Source organism: Heloderma suspectum, chromosome 3, assembly GCF_057233095.1.
Source record: "Heloderma suspectum isolate Gila_16-S chromosome 3, 16-S_ref, whole genome shotgun sequence".
Lineage (NCBI taxonomy): Eukaryota > Metazoa > Chordata > Lepidosauria > Squamata > Helodermatidae > Heloderma > Heloderma suspectum.
The window spans coordinates 174,276,918-174,297,519 of record NC_139460.1 but is presented as its reverse complement, the minus strand read 5'-3'; the positions used below and the strand labels follow the sequence as shown (position 1 = coordinate 174,297,519).

Sequence of the window (20,602 nt, the reverse complement as noted above, 5' to 3'; positions counted from 1 at the left end):
GTGAAGATTCAGAGGTTTTACGAGGAATGAACTGACTGTTAGAAGTCAGATAGGGTTTAGAGACTACAGAAGCAACATCTAGTTAGTGGAGTTTGTGTATAGGATTTTAGAAGGGGTAGAGTAGGTAGGGAAGTTAGGAACAAGTATTGATTACTAATAATGGCATACAACTTCTCGTTTTAAATAAATCTTTCCTGTTTTTAAAAATCCAAATTTCCATGTGTTGTTTGATTTTACGCTACCTTTATTATATGTATGCCCTTGTTCCTTCTCCTGTAGTGGGTTGAGAGAGCAAATTGAGTTTCTCTGGAACCCAGAGGGTAAAAGAGCTGAGGCTTGTCTGACGGTGAGTGCAGCTGTCCCAAAGTGAAAGCAGGCTTTCTTGAGGGGTTTGGTTCTGTTTCAGAGGTGGAGGCTGGAGAAGAGGTGAAACCTGGTAGGAACGCCACACTAACCCTTTCCTTGAGCAGCTTTAGCCTCTAGGATGGTCTAATATCAGGGTTTGAGATGTTGGGAGCATTCGCACATAGCGCTAAACCAGAATTGTTCTATTATCCTAGTTTACTGTGAATGAGTAGTATGCTCCTGCATGCCACTCAGCAGCACCCACTTCATAGAAGTGGGTAAATGGACTACAAGGAAAGCAGGAATCATGACTGAAAACAAGGGGCAAAATTTTCCAGAAATACATCACTTGCCAAAGAACAAAGGGTGAAAGGTTTGACCAGTCACTCATAAATGAAATCTTAATTTTATTTGCATTTGCAATATTCTTCATTTGATATTTTAAAACTTGGAAGTGGGAATTAATTGAAAGGAGACAGAGTCAAACTTAATAACAATTTTCATACACATCATTTTAATGCAGTACATTTTAATATGGACTAATATGTACGAAATCCCATATAATGTCTATGTTACATTCAGATTGGAGTTACTTTAAGCACTCTGTATTACACTGCCACTCAAGAGTGCTCACTTCATATTTGCTCCTTTCTACAACATCGTGTCCTTGTTACCCACATCTTTATTAAGTAATCTGATTACAAATTACAAATGAAATACAGAGATCCTTGCTCATGCAAATTCTCACAGGGAATTTGGTATAGGAGGCATTTCCATAAGAATGACTGTTTTCATTTAATTTCAACATGTTTCTAGCCCTTATACTTATGTATAGGTTTGAAAGCACTCAGACAGCAGGTGAAAAAAAAGCACTGTTTAGTGATCAGAACTTTCTTTTTTCTTGGTTGTTGCCAGTTTCTCCATCTGTGCCTCTGGTCAGGCTTCCCTACTTATGTATATGTGCTTATTCTCCTTCATTTATCCTCTCTCTCTCCTTGTATCACACTCATACTTGCCAAAAATATAAATTTTTCCTCCGTGCCTCCAAACGGCAAATTCCGTAAGATTTCAAATATCTGCTTCCATATAAAGTATGTAAAATTAAGGAAAATCTGAGCACTTTTTTTTTCTTAAACAAACAGAACATGCATTTTTTTTAAAGCAGGAAGAGCCATCCAGCCTCCTTTGTAAGCACCTAGCCTGACTTCTGGATGTGCTCATTGCATCTTGCAAAGTAGGATAGATGGAAAATCAGGCTAAGCGTCCAATTCTCACAGATGAAGCAAAGTGACTCATTCTTTTTTTCCACCAAGTGTGAGTCCTCGCTGGTTTCTTTGATTCATATTTAATTACAGAGCCCCAGCTGTGCCTTCCTGTAGTCTGCCTTCAAGGGGGGTGGGGCTGTTCTCAGCCTTGACCCTCTGTAGGATTCTGAATCTTTCAGGTAGGAGGCATAATACTCAACTTGCTGCTTTGTGATGAGCCCTTAAAACGTTTTCAAAGGGGTCAAGGATTGTCAGATGCACACATATTCACATAAATATACCAGGGTGATAGTGGTGGTGAGACTGATGTGTTATTTTAATAGCCCATTGCTACTGTGGACTGCAAAGAAAAAGCATCTAGGACAGCCGAACAACTGGTATAGTGTCATCGCATTAGTCAGCATGAGCAGGAAAGGCCATAAAAGTTGATGGAATGAAAAGGGCTCCCTGCCATGCATGGATGGTGGAGTTAGAAAATAACAACAGTAATTGCAAGAGGAGTTTGTGCTGGCAGCCGTTATCCTGTGGCGATGTGACATGGTTTTCTATGATTGCAGGAGTGAAAGATGAGACAGACCTACTTTCTGCTTCCTTAATTGTGAGATGAACATTTCCCTCTCTGTTTTCTTTTAGTTCTGGCTCTTTCTCTCTAATTTAGAGAAACAAGCACCCTGACTTAGGATGTATCCTGAAGAGTGACAGGACTGTTTTCCAAAGTGTTGGACAAGTAAACTGTCTCTTTAAGAAGGACAGTTCATAGAACTAGGAGAAAGTAAGGCTAGTTTACGGCAGATAGCTATCTTGTAAACTTGTAATAAAGCCAGTTTTAAATTGAAGGCTGCGACCAATTTAATCAATCAGACTTCAGCAGGACACAAAACAGAAAATGCCTTATCACTTCCCAAAATAATTACATCCAATGTCACCCTCCATGCTAACTGCTTCTGTTTTGTCCATGCAGTGTCATTACTCATGTGGGGCAGTCAAGGCCAACAACAAGGTTTTCTGGGGCCTGTACATGATTTGTATCCAGGCCAACCACCATAAAAGACTGTAGCTGAGTGGTACAGCACCTGCAGTTTGCATGCAGAAAGGCCCAGGTTCAATCCCTGGCTCTCTTCTGGTAGAGCAGGGAAGGCTCCTGCCTGAAATCTTGGAGTGCTGCTGGCTGTCAGTGTAGACAATACTGAGCTAGGTGTACCAATAATCTGATTAATTATAAGGAAGCTTCCCATGTTCCTCCATTTTTCACTTATGAATAGTAAGAAGCATATAGAAACTGTGCTAAATAATTCATTTGTTTTACAGATGAGAATCTGAAGCTGGAATGTTAGTAACTTAAGGCTATTCTATACATCAAACCCAACCCCCCTCCAACACCCCTGTGTCGGGTTCCCCTTATGATCTGGACCCCCTGAGCAACTCCTTAAGGATCTCTTGCCTCCTTATGAGTCCCACCTTCCTTCTTTTAATCTTCCCCATCCTAGTAATGTGGGGTTTAGGCTGTAGACATGGGGCGACTGATACTCTAGATACAGGGTTTAACCGCAACCGTTTACTTGTAGATTTAAAGCTAGCAAATCACAACTAAAGGTATTTACACAATAGAGATGAGAGATACAAAAGGCCTTAAAAGAAAATAAAAGTTGCAAAATGCAAGTTCTTTTACCCTAGCTGTCCTTAGACTTTTCTAGGCTGCTTCTCCCTGCTCACTCTTCAGACTCTGCTCTTACTGGCTCTCTCACTCTCTTTATAAACCCTCCTCCCTCAAAACTGAAAGTACTGCTTCAAACATGAAGGAATGAAACTTAAGTGGAGAAATGAAACTGACAGGTAACCAGAGAAATGAAACGACTCTTCTCAGGATTACCTCCTTCCAACAGAAAACTCCAGGCCTCTAAGCCTGACTCCCCTCCCCCCCTTTGCCTCTAGGCCTCAAATCTTCAAAAACTGCATTCAAACTGCACTTCTGTGCCCACATCTCATGCTATATCCCCTGTAGTAAGTGCACACGAACAGAGGAAGCGGCTTTATCTCAAGTCAGTCCATTAGTCCATCTCGCTCAATATTGTCTACACCGACAGGTTTCAGATAGGAGTCTTCCTAGCTGGAAGTGCCAGAGATTGAACCTGGGACTTTTTTTGCATGAAAAACATGTGCAGTATCACAGAGTGAAAACACGAAAGGTACAATCCTATGCACGTTTAGATGGGGGGGGGAGTTGTAGGACCTTATGCCCAAAATTGATTATGAAAAGTCTGGGCAGAACAATTTATTATAGATCACAGATGTGATCATCACATTGTCCCTGTAATGCTAATCCTTCATCTCAAGGTGTTTCCGCCTTGCTGGTCCTCGTACAAAGGCTTCCTGTCCCAAGTCTTAAAGTCTAGACTGTGGAATATACATGGAGGAAAGCCTTCCATGCAGTGGAGGCTGGTGGCTCCAACTTGGGAGGGGGGAGCTGTGCATCTATTCTGGCTTTCAGTCAGAACCAGTCAGAACACTGGTTCTGACTGAAACCCAGAATGGATTCACAGCCCCACTGAAATTGGAGCCACCAGCTGCCACTACTCCCATGTTCCATGTATCTGGGAGAAGTATGATGGTTTGATACTTTTTAATGGCAGTTGTGAGAGCTAAACATTTATTCTAAGGCATTTATCTTTCAGCTGTATTTGTGTGTGTTTGTATCATTTCTGTGGATAGGAGCTGAAGACAAACTGCACAGTGGATGAATACAGCATAAATAATGCCAGACCCACATCATTTCACTGCCTGTTGTTCCCATTGCCCCTGCTGAGAATGGCAAAGCTTCTTGGCTGAAGGCTGTGTGAACTCTGCCTATAAACCACCGTGTGCTCCAGCTGTGTGTCTGATGTACCTTCATGGCCCATAAACCTCGCCTCATAATCCCCTCAAGTCTCTGGCTTTTCTCTGCTGCTCTCCAATTTCTCTGGGCTGCTGATGCAAGTAGCTGCATTGGCTGACACTCACCCAGCATGTTCTGAAGCTGGAGATTGATCACATACTGTCGGTACAACATTTCCCTCGGTGCTTTGCTGTCATATATTCTCATAATGCTGTAAAAGTAGCGTTTTTGGCCTCTCTTCAAATCCTGTCAGAACAAGGCCTGGGCTAGTTATAGATGGCCAGTGGGCAAACATCACCCCAAATCACCCACCCACCAAAACAAGGCAAATTGAAAATGTCTGAGTTTGGGGTGGTCCCAGATATTCTTTGCTCCCCCTTTCATCATTGAAAAAGGCAAATAAATAACAAAGGCAGAAATATGCAGAGATGTAAAATAACCAAGGCTACGAGCATTCATCAGCTTCAGTGAGAGATTAAGCAACTAAAGGTTTAGCTGGCTCATTAGTTGGGGGCAATTTTCAGTGAAGGCAAATTTTAACTAGTGAAGCTGTTACTTAGGCACACTTGTTAATTTTTTTAGTCTGTTTTGGTTCTACTGTGTGTTACTGTAATAGCGAGTGAAAAAAAGAAAGTAAAGACTGGCTATCCTTCAAACAGCAAATGGTAGCTTATGTTTGTGAAACTGTATGTTATCTCACACATGCTTTAATATAACAAAAGGGCACCTGTACTGAGGTTTTGGTAAATTTTAATTAAAACATCTATTAAAAGGGAAATGATCAACTCCTTAATCCTCTGACATCCATAAAAATAACCATTTCCACTACCTGGGAGAGCACCTCCGTGGGTCAGGGTGAAAGGGAGCAATGGGACACAGAACTGATGTTTTATCACTTCTTTTATTGTGTTATGATGGACAGTGTTGGCATTCTCTTGTAGAATTATTTTAACTGTACATGGCTCCAGGAGCTTTAGCTGGGAAGCAGCATAAATTCCTAAAATAAAATAAAAGTAAATCAAACAAGCCAGGCACCATCCCCCAGTCCTGCTGACTCCATTACTGAGGATGAGGATGACTGCAGGTCTGCTTACTCTCCTTGCTAAGAAAGTAGTTGGTAAATTTCCCCACATCTTGAAAGTCCATCACTGCTCTCACATTATATAAGACAGGGGTGTTGTTGTGGTTTATTCGGTCAGTCGCTTCCGACTCTTCGTGACTTCATGGACCAGCCCACGCCAGAGCTTCCTGTCGGCTGTCGCCACCCCCAGCTCCCCCAAGGTCGAGTCTGTCACCTCCAGAATATCATCCATCCATCTTGCCCTTGGTCAGCACCTCTTCCTTTTGCCTTCCACTTTCCCTAGCATCAGCATCTTCTCCAGGGTATCCTGTCTTCTCATGATGTGGCCAAAGTACTTCAGTTTTGCCTTTAATATCATTCCCTCAAGTGAGCAGTCTGGCTTTATTTCCTGGAGTATGGACTGGTTTGATCTTCTTGCAGTCCAATGCACTCTCAGAATTTTCCTCCAGCACCACAGTTCAAAAGCATCTATTTTCCTTCGCTCAGCTTTCCTTATGGTCCAGCTCTCGCAGCCATAGGTTACTACGGGGAATACCATTGCTTTCACTATGCAGACCTTTGTTGTCAGTGTGATGTCACTGCTCTTCACTATTTTATCAAGATTTGTCATTGCTCTCCTCCCAAGAAGTAAACGTCTTCTGATTTCCTGGCTGCAGTCAGCATCTGCAGTAATCTTTGCACCTAGAAAGACAAAGTCTGTCACTGCCTCCACGTTTTCTCCCTCTATTTGCCAGTTATCAATCAAGCTGGTTGCCATAATCTTGGTTTTTTTGAGGTTTAACTGCAACTCCGCTTTTGCACTTTCTTCTTTCACCTTCATCATGAGGTTCCTCAGCTCCTCCTCGCTTTCAGCCATCAAAGTGGTATCATCTGCATATCTGAGATTGTTAATGTTTCTTCCAGCGATTTTAACTCCAGCCTTGGCTTCATCAAGCCCAGCACGTCGCATGATGTGTTCTGCATACAGGTTGAATAGGTAGGGTGAGAGTATACACCCCTGCCGTACTCCTTTCCCAATCTTAAAGCAGTCCGTTGTTCCGTGGTCTGTTCTTACCGTTGCTACTTGGTCGTTATACAGATTCCTCAGGAGGCAGACAAGATGACTTGGTATCCCCATACCACCAAGAACTTGCCACAATTTGTGATGATCCACACAGTCAAAGGCATTAGAATAGTCAATAAAACAGAAACAGATGTTTTTCTGAAACTCCCTGGCTTTCTCCATTATCCAGCGGATATTGGCAATTTGGTCTCTAGTTCCTCTGCCTTTTCTAAACGCAGCTTGTACACCTGGCAATTCTCGTTCCATGAATTGCTGGAGTCTACCTTGCAAGATCTTGAGCATTACCTTACTGGCATGTGAAATAAGTGCCAACGTTCGATAGTTTGAACATTCTTTGGTGCTTCCCTTTTTTGGTATGGGGATATAAGTTGATCTTTTCCAATCTGTTGGCCATTCTTGTGTTTTCCAAATTTGCTGGCATACGGCATGCATCACCTTGACAGCATCAACTTGCAAGATTTTAAACAGTTCAGCTGGGATACCGACATCTCCTGCTGCTTTGTTATTAGCAATGCTTCTTAAGGCCCATTCAACTTCACTCTTCAGGATGTCTGGTTCTAGCTCACTAACCACACCGTCAAATCTATCCCCGATATTATTATCCTTCCTATACAGATCTTCTGTATATTCTTGCCACCTTTTCTTGATCTCTTCTGCTTCTGTTAGGTCCTTGCCATCTTTGTTTTTGATCATACCCATTTTTGCCTGGAATTTATGTCCGATGTTTCTAATTTTCTGGAAGAGGTCTCTTGTCCTTCCTATTCTATTATCTTCTTCCGCTTCCGCGCATTGCTTGTTTAAAAATAATTCCTTATCTCTTCTGGCTAACCTCTGGAATTTTGCATTTAATTGGGCATATCTCCCCCTATCACTGTTGCCTTTTGCTTTCCTTCTTTCTTGGGCAGCTTCCAGTGTCTCAGCAGACAGCCATCTTGCCTTCTTGATTTTCTTTTTCTTTGGGACGTTTTTTGTTGCCGCCTCCTGAACAATGTTGCGAACTTCTGTCCATAGTTCTTCCGGGACCCTATCTACTCAATCTAGTCCCTTAAATCTATTCTTCACCTCCACTGCATATTCATGAGGAATATTCGTGAGCTCATATATAACTGATCTGTGGGTCTTCCCTATTCTCTTTAGTCCAATTCTAAATTGTGCAATAAGAAGTTCATGATCTGAACTACAATCAGCTCCAGGTCTTGTTTTTAACAACTGCATAGATGTCCGCCACCTTTGGCTACAAAGGATGTAGTCAATCTGATTTCGGTGTCGACCGTCTGGTGAAGTCCATGTATAAAGTCGTCTCTTAGGTTGTTGGAAGAAAGTGTTTGTTATGCACAGTGAGTTGTCTTGGCAAAATTCTATCAGCCTATGTCCTGCTTCATTTTGTTCTCCCAGACCATGCTTGCCTGTAATTCCAGGTGTCGTTTGACTACCCACCGTAGCATTCCAGTCTCCTGTAAGGAAAATAACATCTTTTTTTGGCGTACTATCCAGTAGGTGCTGCAGATCCTCATAGAACTGATCTACTTCTGCTTCTTCAGCATCTGTGGTTGGGGCATATATTTGGATCACTGTGATGTTAAATGGCTTACCCTGAATTCGAATTGAGATCATTCTATCATTTTTTGGATTGTATCCAAACACTGCTTTAGCCACTTTATTATTAATTATGAAGGCTACTCCATTTCTTCTGTGGTCCTCTTGTGGTCATTGTCTGATCTGGTGGTCATTTGATGTGAAGTGGCCCATTCCAGTCCATTTCAGTTCACTGACACCCAAAATGTCTATCTTTAATCTTGACATCTCCCCAATAACCACATCCAATTTGCCCTGGCTCATAGATCTTACATTCCAGGTTCCTATGGTACGTTGATCTTTAGAACATCGGATTCGTCGTTCACCACCAGCACCATCGGCTGCTAGCCGTCCTTTCGGCTTTGAGCTAGCTGCGTCATCACATCTGGGGCTAGTTGAACTTATCCTCTGTTCCTCCCCAGTAGCATTTTGACCATCTTCCGACCCGGGAGTCCCATCTTCCGATGGTATACCGACATATCTCTGGTTGTACCGATCCATTTAGTTTTCATGGCAAGAATACTGGGGTGGGTTGCCGTTTCCTTCCCCAGGGATCGTATTTAGTCTGACCTCTCTGCCATGACCTTCCCGTCTTGGGTGTCCCTTCACGGTTTAGCTCATGACGTCAGTGAGGTGCTCAAGCTCCAGCACCACGACAAGGTAACGATCTCCTTTGCTGAAGAAGACAGGGGTACAGAACCTCTTTCACTCCAAAGGTCCAGCTCCATTTTGGATAAGTTACTGGGGGCTTTTCCAGTAGAGGGTGGGGCCAAAGGGGCGAAGCCAAAAACACCAGCGTATTTGAGCTTTTACACTCTTCCTGCCAGTAACTAAATGTTAGGAAAGGCATTTCAAACTTTTAGAAGAGGGAAACAACTGCATAAAAGCCAGGAAACCACCAAACAAGAGGTGGCTGGAGGGGAAGGGTGGAGCCAGGGGAGGGGCGTGACCTCCTTGGGACTCCTTGAAGGGCTGGATTTGGCCCCTGGGCCTGGGGTTCTACACTCCTGATATAAGAGAATATCAACCATGTTGGAGCCTCGCTCTGTAATGTACTCATGATAACAGTTAACTGAACTCTGTGAGTCAAGGCTGGAGACCCATGTCAGGCTCTTCTAAGCACTGGGAAATGTCTCTTTAACTTCATAAAGTCATAATCAGAGAAAGGGCTTGGTAATGCGATTGTCACAAGCAGTAAAGTGACCAGTCTCACTCAGATACCTTCATGAAGGGGGAGTCCTGGGCAGAAAAAGGAACTCGTATGCATGGAAGCTTAGAATAATGGCAGATGCTGGGATTTCTTTCCCGGGCCTCTCCCATTCTCTTATCCTGTTTCCAAGATGCAAGAGGTAAAGCAGCCTGTGATGGCAAAAGAAAAGCAAGTCAGTTTTGCTCTGCACTGGGAAAGGATCATGGATTCATTTTCTGAAAACAATGATGTAACTGAGATGAAACTGAATCATCATCATCATTTTACTTTGCACAAGAAATGTCATCAAGGAAGGTTGTATATTTCAGACCCCGTGTGTTTGTTCTTCAGGAAAACCTATAACTTTGGGCAGATCATTGTAGATCAACACAGAGTGATTATTGCTATAACGCATTAAGGGTGCAATCTTATGCATGTTTAGTCAGAAAAAAGTCCTACAGCTCCCTGCATCCTCCCAATCCAGCCAGCAGGATTGTACCTTAAATGGGCTTATGTACTAGGTGTGCATACTAAAGACACAAAACAGTTTGCTTTTGAAGAAGCGATTGTTTGTCCTCTATTGACACTTTGCTTTAGTACCAATTATGAGATTGTTTTTTTAAAAAAAAAACACCCTTTGTTTCACCCTTCTTCCAATGACCTCAGAAAGGTGAACATGGTCTTTCTTCCTCCCAATTTTACCTAAAGCAGTCCTACATGGCAGGTCATCTTCCAGACAGTGAGTTTACTGCTGACCAAGGATATGAACCCACATCTCCCTAGCCATTATTACACCACAATAAATGTTCTTACATAGCATTGCTTTTTTCTTGAATATCTTAAAGGGAAGGCCCTTTATGCTAAAATGGATTTGAGGTTCAGATTTAAGGTGCCTCTGAGCATCAGTAGTGGAGAGCAACTACTGGGGCCCGTCTACATAGGAGGTTTTCTCTGATGCTGCTGTGGCTTAAAGTCATCAAGGACACATGACGTTATGGCCACTCTGCAGCAAAGCTGTTGTTTCCAGCCTGAAGTTTTTTCAGCTCCAGCCGGAGTTTTTTCAGAGGTGTTTTCTGCCGCATTTTCCCTTTAAGCTGGCTTCTGTCCACTTCCAGTGCAGTCTGCCCCATATCCCTGAATGACATGTGACTTCTTACCTGTGTGTGTGTGTGGGGGGGTGTTCTGCTGTTGCATCACTGTAGGTGGGCTGCCCCGTTTGTGTGTGTTTTTCCTCACTGCATCCCTGCTTTGTGGAATGGCGGCCGTGGGGGTTTGGGGAACTAATTACCCTCAAGTGCTCTTGAACAAAGAGCAGAACTCTCACCAAAGGGTAAACACAAGCTCAGCATCCCTACTCAGAAGTAAGGGAACAGCTGATTGCCCCCATTTAATTTCTAATTTAATTTACTCCACAACACTTTTTTTTCCCCCAAGGGCACCAGGTTGGGGAAGTAACTGGTTGTCTCTTCGCATATCACTGAGCACGGAAAGGGGGACTGCGAAGAGAAATGAGCCTGTTGTTCCTAATGGGTGCTGCTTCTCTCCTGCTGCTGCTGCCTCTGCTGGCACCTTCTCTCCTCCATCTCCTGCATTCTTTAGTTTTCACTGTATCACCCCATTCATACAGCAAAACACCAGGGCTGCAGACTGCCGCTCCTGGTTGCTACCTCTCTCTAGATGGCTAGTATCTGAAACAGCACTGCTCTGATTTTCTCAATGGGAAAAAGAAGCTACAGATTCTCAGTGGGGGAAAGCAGGCAACAGAGGCTCCAGACTGAGAATGGGTGAAGCAGCTAGATTGCTGTATTTACTCCCTGGAAGTGCACAACTGGGGTTTTATGACTGGGCAACACAGGCTGTAGACTGTCAATGGGTGAAGCACCTAGACCCTGCATTGACTCCCTGGAAAAGGAGAAAAGGGTTGGGAGCTCTTACTCCCTGACTGTGGGTTGGAATGGGGAGAAATTGCACTGGTGGGGTGGTCTCATGGGGAGCCTTCAGATGCTGTTGGGGATAATAACATGGTAGCCAGGGGGAGCCTGGACCAGGGTGGGAAACAAGCTGCTCTCACTGGTTGAGGAGCACCTGCCTGGTTGATGATGTTCAGTTCTACTCCCCCCCCAAGCCGGAAGTATGTTGCTTTCAAGTGCTGTGTGACCTGTGAAACACAGATTTTTAAGGTACGGTACACTCGGCTTTTCTTGCTTTGTGTGTCCTTGATGGCCAAAAACCAATGCCATGAAAATCTGGATAATACTCGAACGCGCTTCTCATTCTGTTGTCGTGAAGATCCCCCTGTTGTAGGCTTCCCATAGGCATCTGGTTGGCCGTGGTGGGAAACAGGAGGCTGGACTTGATGGACCTTTATTCTGATCCAGCTAGGGATGTATGGAAACCCTACCTTTCATTCCGGGGGGGGGGTCCGCGGGGGGGGGAGGTGATCCATCTCCCCCCAGAATCCTCCGGAGAGGCTCCGTGTCTGCTGGATTCTGCACAGCCGCACTCCAGCTCCGTACCACAGCTGATATGGCAATGGTGGCTGTCATTATCATTTCACTTGGAGAAAGACAGCCGCAAATGGCATAGTGGATGCCACTTGTGGCTGTAAAGCCCTGAGTTTTATGCAAATAGAGCCGTAAACAGCTGCAATTAGGTAAAACTCAGGGCTTTACGGCCGCAAGTGGTGTCCACTATGCCATTTGCGGCTGCCTTTCTCCAAGCGAAATGGTAATGGCATTTCTGGATCATCGCTGAGGATCCAGAGCAGAAGTGCCAGTCCACAGGGGATCCTCAGGAGGCAGAGGTGAGTGGTGCCATTCCGCCGCAGATTCTGGAGGCCAGATTCCAAAGAATCTGGCCTCATTTGAGTCCACGGCAGAATTCTCCGCCATCCCTAGATCCAGCTTATGTTCTTATATTGTGAGTGAATCAGGCCTCCATCTGAACTGCTTTGTTCCTTCCTACTGAAGTCTAAAGGTGTGTGTCTCCACTTTATATAGACTTGCTGTATAACCCAAATGGAGCCAAAATGACAATTCTCTTTGCACAGCTATTCCACAAATAGCGATTATGAACAATATCATTTTGTATTCATCGATTTAAAATGGGTTCTACCTATGCAGAGTGACATACTCAAAGGCCTTTAAAAACTGCACCATCTTCTTTTATGTTAGAATTCAGAGAAGTAAGACATAAACAGGAGTTTATTTTATTAAAAATAGCTTAGTTTAGTGGAGGAATATACTTTGTACAGTTTTATCCATGCCTTCCATGGCGCTGGTGGTCCCATGGAAGGCTTAAAGAACATCAGTTAGAAGGGTGGCTATGCTTATTGTCTTAAAGAACAGGAACCACATAGCAAGAAGCTACCTCCAGTCCAAACTCCAACAGCAAGTGCAACACTGGATAGTCTGTCAGGCTGAGCATGGGGAAAAGTGGGTTCAAATCCCCAGTCAGCCATGAAGTTCCCTGAGTGACCATGGGCCATTCACACTGTCACAGCCCAATCTGTTTTACTGGGAGGTTGTGGGAATACAATGGAGGTGGTGCCTGTGAACTGCCCTTGGACAACTTGGAGGAAGGGTGGAAAAACAATAATTAACTAATGATCATATCACCTTGTCACTAAACCGTATAATGACATTTTCGGTTTCCACAGATGGGTAAAACAATACCAGAAACTTCAAGACACATTTCAAATATTGCTTGCTGAGCACAGTACTATACTGTACAATACCCCTCCACCACCAATTCAAATTGTTTCCAATATGTGTGACAGTCCATGCTAAAATATACATCAATAACACAGGTATTGAATTGCAAATATTTAGCCACTACCTCCACATAGCTGGAATTTGAAAGATTCAATATAAAATAAAATTCATCCATCACTGACTCACCCCGGGAATGCAGAGGCACTGTTTCTTCACCAGACAATTATTAATATTAGATTCAGTATCTCCCAGGAACCATGGTACTTCCTGTTCTGTTGACAAATATCCTAGCAACAGAGAGAGAGAGAGAGAGAATACACTCTGAACTTGGCTGAGTGCCTGAAGTAACTTTTGACTGCCTGTCAACTTGCTGATTTGGTTTATTCATTTTGTTAAAGTGTTACTCACAAGCACAGACCTGACCATTATTGATTCAGTTTTCTCCAAGCAGCTAAACTGAACAATTACCAGGCCTTTCTTTGCCCAAGCTAATCTGTGCTCAGAAGACCAGAACATTTCAGAAGAAAGATGCATGCCCATCATCTGATGACTCAGTTGAACATGTGATCTGCCTCCAATCAAATGTATTCTGCTTGAAAAGGAGGGTCTCAAGTAATATGAACACTCTTGTCCATGGCATCTGATCTGACATTACTAATTCACACATGGAAGTCATCACTTGATGTTGTGGTCATAAAGTGGTGGGCATTCATGTGCAAACATTAGGAAGTACATGTGTAGGTATTATACTGTAGTACTCTCACCCAATATCTGTCCTGCTCTCTCAAGAAAATAACTTTTAAAAAATGCTGCCCACAAAAGGGTATTTTGATTTGTGCTGGGCCTTGGGAAGCATTACTAACAACAAAACTAGTGGAGATGACAGTATTCCAGCTGAGCTATTTAAAATCCTAAAAGATGATGCTGTTAAAGTGCTGCACTCAATATGCCAACAAATTTGGAACACTCAACAGTGGCCACAAGCCTGGAAAAGGTCAGTTTACATTCCAATTCCAAAGAAGGGCAACGCCAAAGAGTGTTCAAACTACCGCACAATTGCGCTCATTTCACATGCCAGCAAGGTGATGCTCAAAATCCTACAAGCTAGACTTCTGCCAACCTAGCAGTTCGAAAGCAAGAAATTGCAAATAGATAAATAGGTACCGCCTTGGCGGGAAAGGTAACAGCGTTCCGTGCACCTCAGTGTTCAGTCATGCCGGCCACATGACCACGGAAGTGTCTTCGGACAGCGCTGGCTGGCTCTTCGGCTTAGAAACGAGGATGAGCACCGCACCCTAGAGTCGGACATGACTGGTTGGGGACACCTTTACCTTTTACCTTTTAGGCTTCAGCAGTATGTGAACCGAGAACTACCGGAAGTACAAGCTGGGTTTCGAAGAGGCAGAGGAACTAGAGATCAAATTGCCAACATTCGCTGGATCATGGAGAAAGCAAGAGAATTCCAGAAAAATGTCTACCTCTGTTTCATTGACTACGCTAAAGCCTTTGACTGTGTGGATCACAACGAACTGTGGTAAACTCTTAAAGAGATGGGAGTACCAGACCACCTTACCTGTCTCCTGAGAAACCTGTACGAGGGTCAAGAAGCAACAGTAAGAACAACTAATTGGTTCAAAATTGGGAAAGGAGTACGACAAGGCTGCATATTGTCACCCTGCTTATTTAACTTATATGCAGAGTACATCATGAGAAACGCCGGGTTGGATGAATCACAGGTCAGAATTAAGATTGCTGGGGGAATTATCAACAACCTCAGATACGCAGACGATACCACCTTAATGGCAGAAAGCGAAGAGGATCTAAAGAGCCTCTTGTTGAGGGTGAAAGTGGAGAGTGCAAAAGCTGGTTTGAAACTCAACATTAAAAAAACGAAGATCATGGCATCTGGCCCCATCACTTCCTGGCATATAGAAGGGGAAGAAATGGAAGCAGTGACAGATTTTATTTTCTTGGGCTCCAAGATCACCGCAGACAGTGACTGTAGCCATGAAATTAAAAGATGCTTGCTCCTTGGGAGGAAAGCTATGGCAAACCTAGACAGCATAGTAAGAAGCAGAGACATCACCTTCCCAACAAAGGTTCGTATAATCAAAGCTATGGTTTTCCCAGTAGCAACGTATGGCTGTGAGAGCTGGACTATAAGGAAGGCTGAGCGCCGAAGAATCGATGCTTTCGAACTGTGGTGCTGGAGAAGACTCTTACAAGTCCCCTGGACTGCAAGGAGGTCAAATCAGTCAATCCTAAAGGAAATCAACCCTGACTGCTCATTGGAAGGACAGATACTGAAGCTGAAGCTCAAATATTTTGGCTACCTAATGCAAAGAGAAAACTCCCTGGAAAAGACCCTGATGCTGGGAAAGATTGAAGGCAAAAGGAGAAGGGGACAGCAGAGGATGAGATGGCTAGATAGCATCACCGATGCAATGAATATGAACTTGAGCACACTCCGGGAGAGAGCGGAGGACAGGAAGGCCTGGCGTGCTATGGTTCATGGGGTCATGAAGAGTCGGACACGACTTAACGACTGAACAACAACAACAAAAGAACATGGAAGCAGTGGGTAGTATCCAACATTAGTCCTATGTAGAGTGTTGTTGTTAAGTCGTGTCCGACTCTTTGTGACCCCATGGACCATAGCACACCAGGCCTTCCTGTCTTCCGCTCTCTCCCACTGAAATGAATGAGACTGACATCAGTCACAACTTACTTCAGTCCCAGTCATTTCAATAGCCTGACTCTACATAGGATTAACAGCTACCCAGTGAGTACCAGAGATACAATTAGTGGTGTGTTTCGGATTTAGACAAATCCCAAACTGATTTGGGCTGATTCAGATAGATTTGGGAGATGTCCGAATCAAAGCGGAGCCCCTCCAAAATCTGAAAACTTGTGACAGTACGGGATTCAGAGGGACACAGAGATACAGACGGTGTCTCCTCCAAAATGGATGCATTTCTCCCCAAGCTATCCATATCAGGAGAACACTAGGGTGGGGAGAAGGGGCAGGGAGAGGAGGTGATGCAGTTTTGTGTCTGGCAGCTCTAGCTTCTAATCACAGCGAATCGTTTCACCAGGGCTCTTTGATCCCAGTGTTCTGTGGGAGGGACACTGAAGTCATATATTGCAGGACTGGTGCAGTATTCAGTGCTGTTTGCTAGTTCTCTCTCTCAGGTGTAGAAACATTAAAAGAGGCTTTGTAGAGTCCATGAGACCTGGGAGAGTATAGAATTGGGTGCATGCTTCGAAAATGCTGGATGTTCACCGTATGCTCCACATCCATCATCTAACCCGGTTCTATTGCGCTTTCTGTGACTTTGATGACAATTGAGAGGAAAGCAAACAAACAACACTCTTAGATTGTTTTTCATTCATCATAACTCCTTAGCCCCTGCAGGTGTCTTGCTTAGGGACACCTCTATGGCATATGCCATTTTCATACAATTTTAAAAACACACACACACGAAAGGGAATAAACAGAAGTGAATTATTTACCCCTCCACTTCAAAATTTGAACACTCTACTTCATATGTCATTTTCATAACCATAGGAAAGGGTTATAAAAAAGGGGGGGAGGGGGGATAGACATATTTTTTGGAAACTCCCAAAGTGTAAAGGCTGCTGTTTGCACAAAGCTCCCTGAACCTATTCATCTGAAACTTGGCAGACTTGATCCCCTCAGAAGGGGGAAATATTCCTGCAAATTTCATCCAATTCTGCCAAGAAATTTTAAAAGGTATTGACAGCTCCCTTGTTTAAAAAAAATACCAAAGTTTAAAGGCACGTAGCACAACCACTCTACACTTATTTATCTGAAATTTTGTAGATCTAATTCCTTCATAAGGTATTACTATGCCTGCAAATGTCATCCAGTTCTGCCAAACAAAAAACAAAAAATAGCCATGTGTTGACTTCCAATGATAGTCAATGGGAAGCATTCAAGATTTGAAGTCAGAGCCAAAACGAAGCTGGCAGCCTTCGAATTGGTCTGAGCTCAGTCAGGCTGTTTTCTGAACTGCTGAATTGGGGTCCATATTGAATCTTGTGAATGGTGTGCACACCTGATGCAAACTATGCCTTGCAGGGGTAATTTAGGAGATTTAGCAGATTGACTATGTCACTCTTGTACCACCTTCAAGTCTCTTTAAAGCTATTGTCTGTTTTACCCAACAGTAGAGGTGTCTGTATCAGAAAGCACAGTCATTGATCTGTTGCAATTCTGTTCATGATTATGTTCGCTTTGAGGCCGAGACGAATGGGATTCCTGCCAGCCTTACATAGCATCATGATTCTTAAATAGTGGTCACAGCTGCTTTCTAGAAAAGCAGGCATAGCTGGAGACTATGCAAACATACAAGTCTAAGCAAGGAAGAAAGAGAATCATGAAAGAGCCAAAGAAACAAAATGCTCATTTTGAAGATGTCAGTGCCTCAGCTTCTCGCCATGTCATTTGATCCTGAGCGTACATGTAGCACTGGCCCACGTAACTCATCCAGCCCACCACTGTGTTCAAGCACTGATCTAGGTCATCCACAGCCTCTCCTGATTCAGATATAACAGAAAAATAGAGCTGGGTGTCGTCAGCATACTCACCCCAAATCCCCTAATGACTGCCACCTACGACTTAACGACTGAACAACAACAACAAAAAGTGGCTTTATATAGATATTAACAGCATTGGAGACAAGATGGGTGGTGCTAGGTGAGAGGTGGAGTTAAACCTTTCTCCCACACTATTCTCCTTATTAAAATCTCCCCCACAGCTGCTATTCTGTTTTCCCACAGACATGAAGCTTAGGACGCAATCCTATGGCCTCTAGTCAGTGGCTAGACAGCCATAGGATACGTCGCTTTCCGGGAACCAACCTTGGAGTCCGCACTCTGAGGTCGGTTCCCTGAGAACCAACCTTGCCCCCACTGGCGCGCTGCTTCATAGGCAGCGCGGAATGGCCCCATGCTAGCTCCATGCTTGGAAGAGGAGCACGGAGCTGCAAAAACAGGGTGTTCCAGGGTGGGGAAGACAAAAATGCCAGTACAACACACCCTACATGTTGTCTGGCTGCCACTTCCCCCACTCTGACTTTCTGCAGCTAGACAGCTGAAATCAGCTGTCTAGCCGCAAATGCAGGGCAGCTGAAGCATGGAGGGGACAATCCCCTCCACGCTTCTCCAGCCCTGCATTGGATAGGTGGTCAGAGGCAGCCGCCTATCCCGGTAAGATTGCTCCCTCTGATTATCTTTTAAGCCTATCTCACACTGACCAGGTTTGCACAATCACTAGCCCACTGTGGCTCATTGCCTGAAGAACATGTCCAGAATTGCCCCGGGCAGTACAAAAACTATGTTGTTTAGTCCACACTTGACTCTGCAGAGCAATGTTTCATCCTTGACTTGTGATGTCCAGCAACAAAATAGCATACAGCCTAGTTGCTTATGAGCTCTCAGGCTGTATCACAATACTGTCCTTCCAGTTAGTATTGGAAGAGCTTTCATTCTTTGGAAGTGCTATCATTATTTCATAGGGCAAAGGAATGAGGAGGTATTCTCTCTCCTTCTGATCATTTCTATCAATCTTAATGAAATCTCAGTTTTAATGAAAACTCAATGGGAATGTTAATGGCTTCCTTTACTTATGGCTGTTGATAGTGGGCTTTTCTACACAAGGCATTTATTGTGTACTCATCATTCCCTACTCACAGTTGTTTACAGATTCTTTAGACAGCGACATGACCCTCAGGTTTTGCTTCTGGAGCTAATGAGCACTTTCGGCAAGTTTTTTAGGGCAAGGAAAATGCAGCATTTAATAGTGGAAGCAAAAGAAAGAGCGATTTCCTTTTGTGTATTTGCACTATTGCACATACCACATTGCCACCTAGAGGTGATGTAGTGGAACTTCAGGAAAGGAAACGCTCTTTCTGTATTTCTCGGATCTCAATTCTGAGACAAACCAAAGGCAGATACAGTGGATTAACAGCCAATTAACAGCCTCATGTAGAAAAGTTTCTTGTCTATTTGCTATCGTTTTAGTAATTCAGGTCAATGGGTTGGATCCAGATTCTGTCCAATGTGAGTGGAAGGCATGTTGTGCAACCTTTTTTTCTCTCCTGTTGCACGATGTTGTTTTACTAATATTAGGATCCTGATCCAGCATACTGGATTCTGCAAGTGCGAATATAGTGCACTCTTATTTCTAGGCCAGATTTCAATTTGTGTATGTTATGCTATCACATGCACAACTTTTTCACAGGACTGGGCTGCCGCTACAAGCCTTCTGTGAGTGCATATCTGGTTTAAATCCAATGTCCAGAACATGCAGGGATTGGGGGGGGGGGCTTTGAAACTCTGTCAACCTAAATTATCAGGGAAAGACTACAAACTAGTTCTCACTGAGGTGGTAAACTGGTGACTATGGCCGTATCTAGGCTGTACCACTCACATGATGAATGCTTCTCAATAGAAAAACAATCCTTGTCCATGGAAAACTAGCATGTTAGAGAGAAGGCTAGGTTTTCCTGACATACTATTTCTCTACACAGAGGGTGTTTTCTTGAATAAGGAGCAGTTATGTGAGTTTCTAGCTAAAATCTGAAGTAGTACAGCCAAGACACAGTTCTGCCATCTCCGTGTGAGAAATAGGCCCAAAGAAAGAAGATCAGATGAACATTTACTCTTGCATTCTTAAACAACTGTTCTTTCAAGATCTTGAAGAATGGTGAGCAGTGATCAGATCTAATTCCATTAAACACACACAATCTTTTCTTTCTTATGCTTCTTTGCAGAATTTTGTTCTAATATTATGGTCATTAAATACTCTTGGGTGGCATCCATTAACCACACAAAATGCATTACACCTTTTGATCACGTTTGAGCCAATGGATTTGTTTGTGAGATAAATATTTATCAAGAAGGATGGAACAAATCTTATTCTCCTCCTGTCTTTACAGTCACACAGAATTTGTCTCCCACCAATTTCTAGAAAAAGCCAAACATTTAAAAAATGATTCTAAAGGATCCCAGGGCCAATTAAAACTTTGCACTGAAAATTGTCTGTATGTGGGGATGTGTTCCGCATGGGACCATAATGGCTGAAATGTGTTTAATGTGTGGATGGTCCTTGTGACATAGAGTCTCCACATCACTGCTATAGTAGCTGCCAGGAATAATTACAAACTCAGCTATTATTACAGAACAATCTTCAAATTAGACATGCTGATACGATCTTCACTGAGCTCATTGAGGGCCAAACTACATGGGATGCTCAGGTGTGTAACTCTTTCATTGTTCTGGTGTGCTTCATCATCAATCATCATCATGATCAAAAGCATTTTTCAGAGCTATGATCGAGAAAGCAGCAGTTTGCTTACAGTTTTATGCTGGGAGTCTTAGGCCTTTTCTCTGTCTAAACATGCCTAGGATTGTGCCCTTAATGAAGTAGCTTCCTTTTCAAAGCACATTCTTCGTACCCTGCACCCCACCCTGAA

General features: G+C 43.6%; 1 protein-coding gene across 1 annotated transcript; it reads right to left on the bottom strand.

Annotated features, from left to right (window-relative positions):
• Positions 1-1,690: 1,690 nt before the first annotated feature.
• On the bottom strand, positions 1,691-20,431 carry FAM216B (family with sequence similarity 216 member B). Its single transcript, XM_084845547.1, is given in 8 exon segments — positions 1,691-1,830; positions 4,608-4,728; positions 9,423-9,527; positions 9,530-9,560; positions 9,646-9,661; positions 13,294-13,390; positions 13,512-13,596; positions 20,307-20,431. Coding segments are annotated over 8 exon segments (720 nt in total).
• Positions 20,432-20,602: the final 171 nt, after the last annotated feature.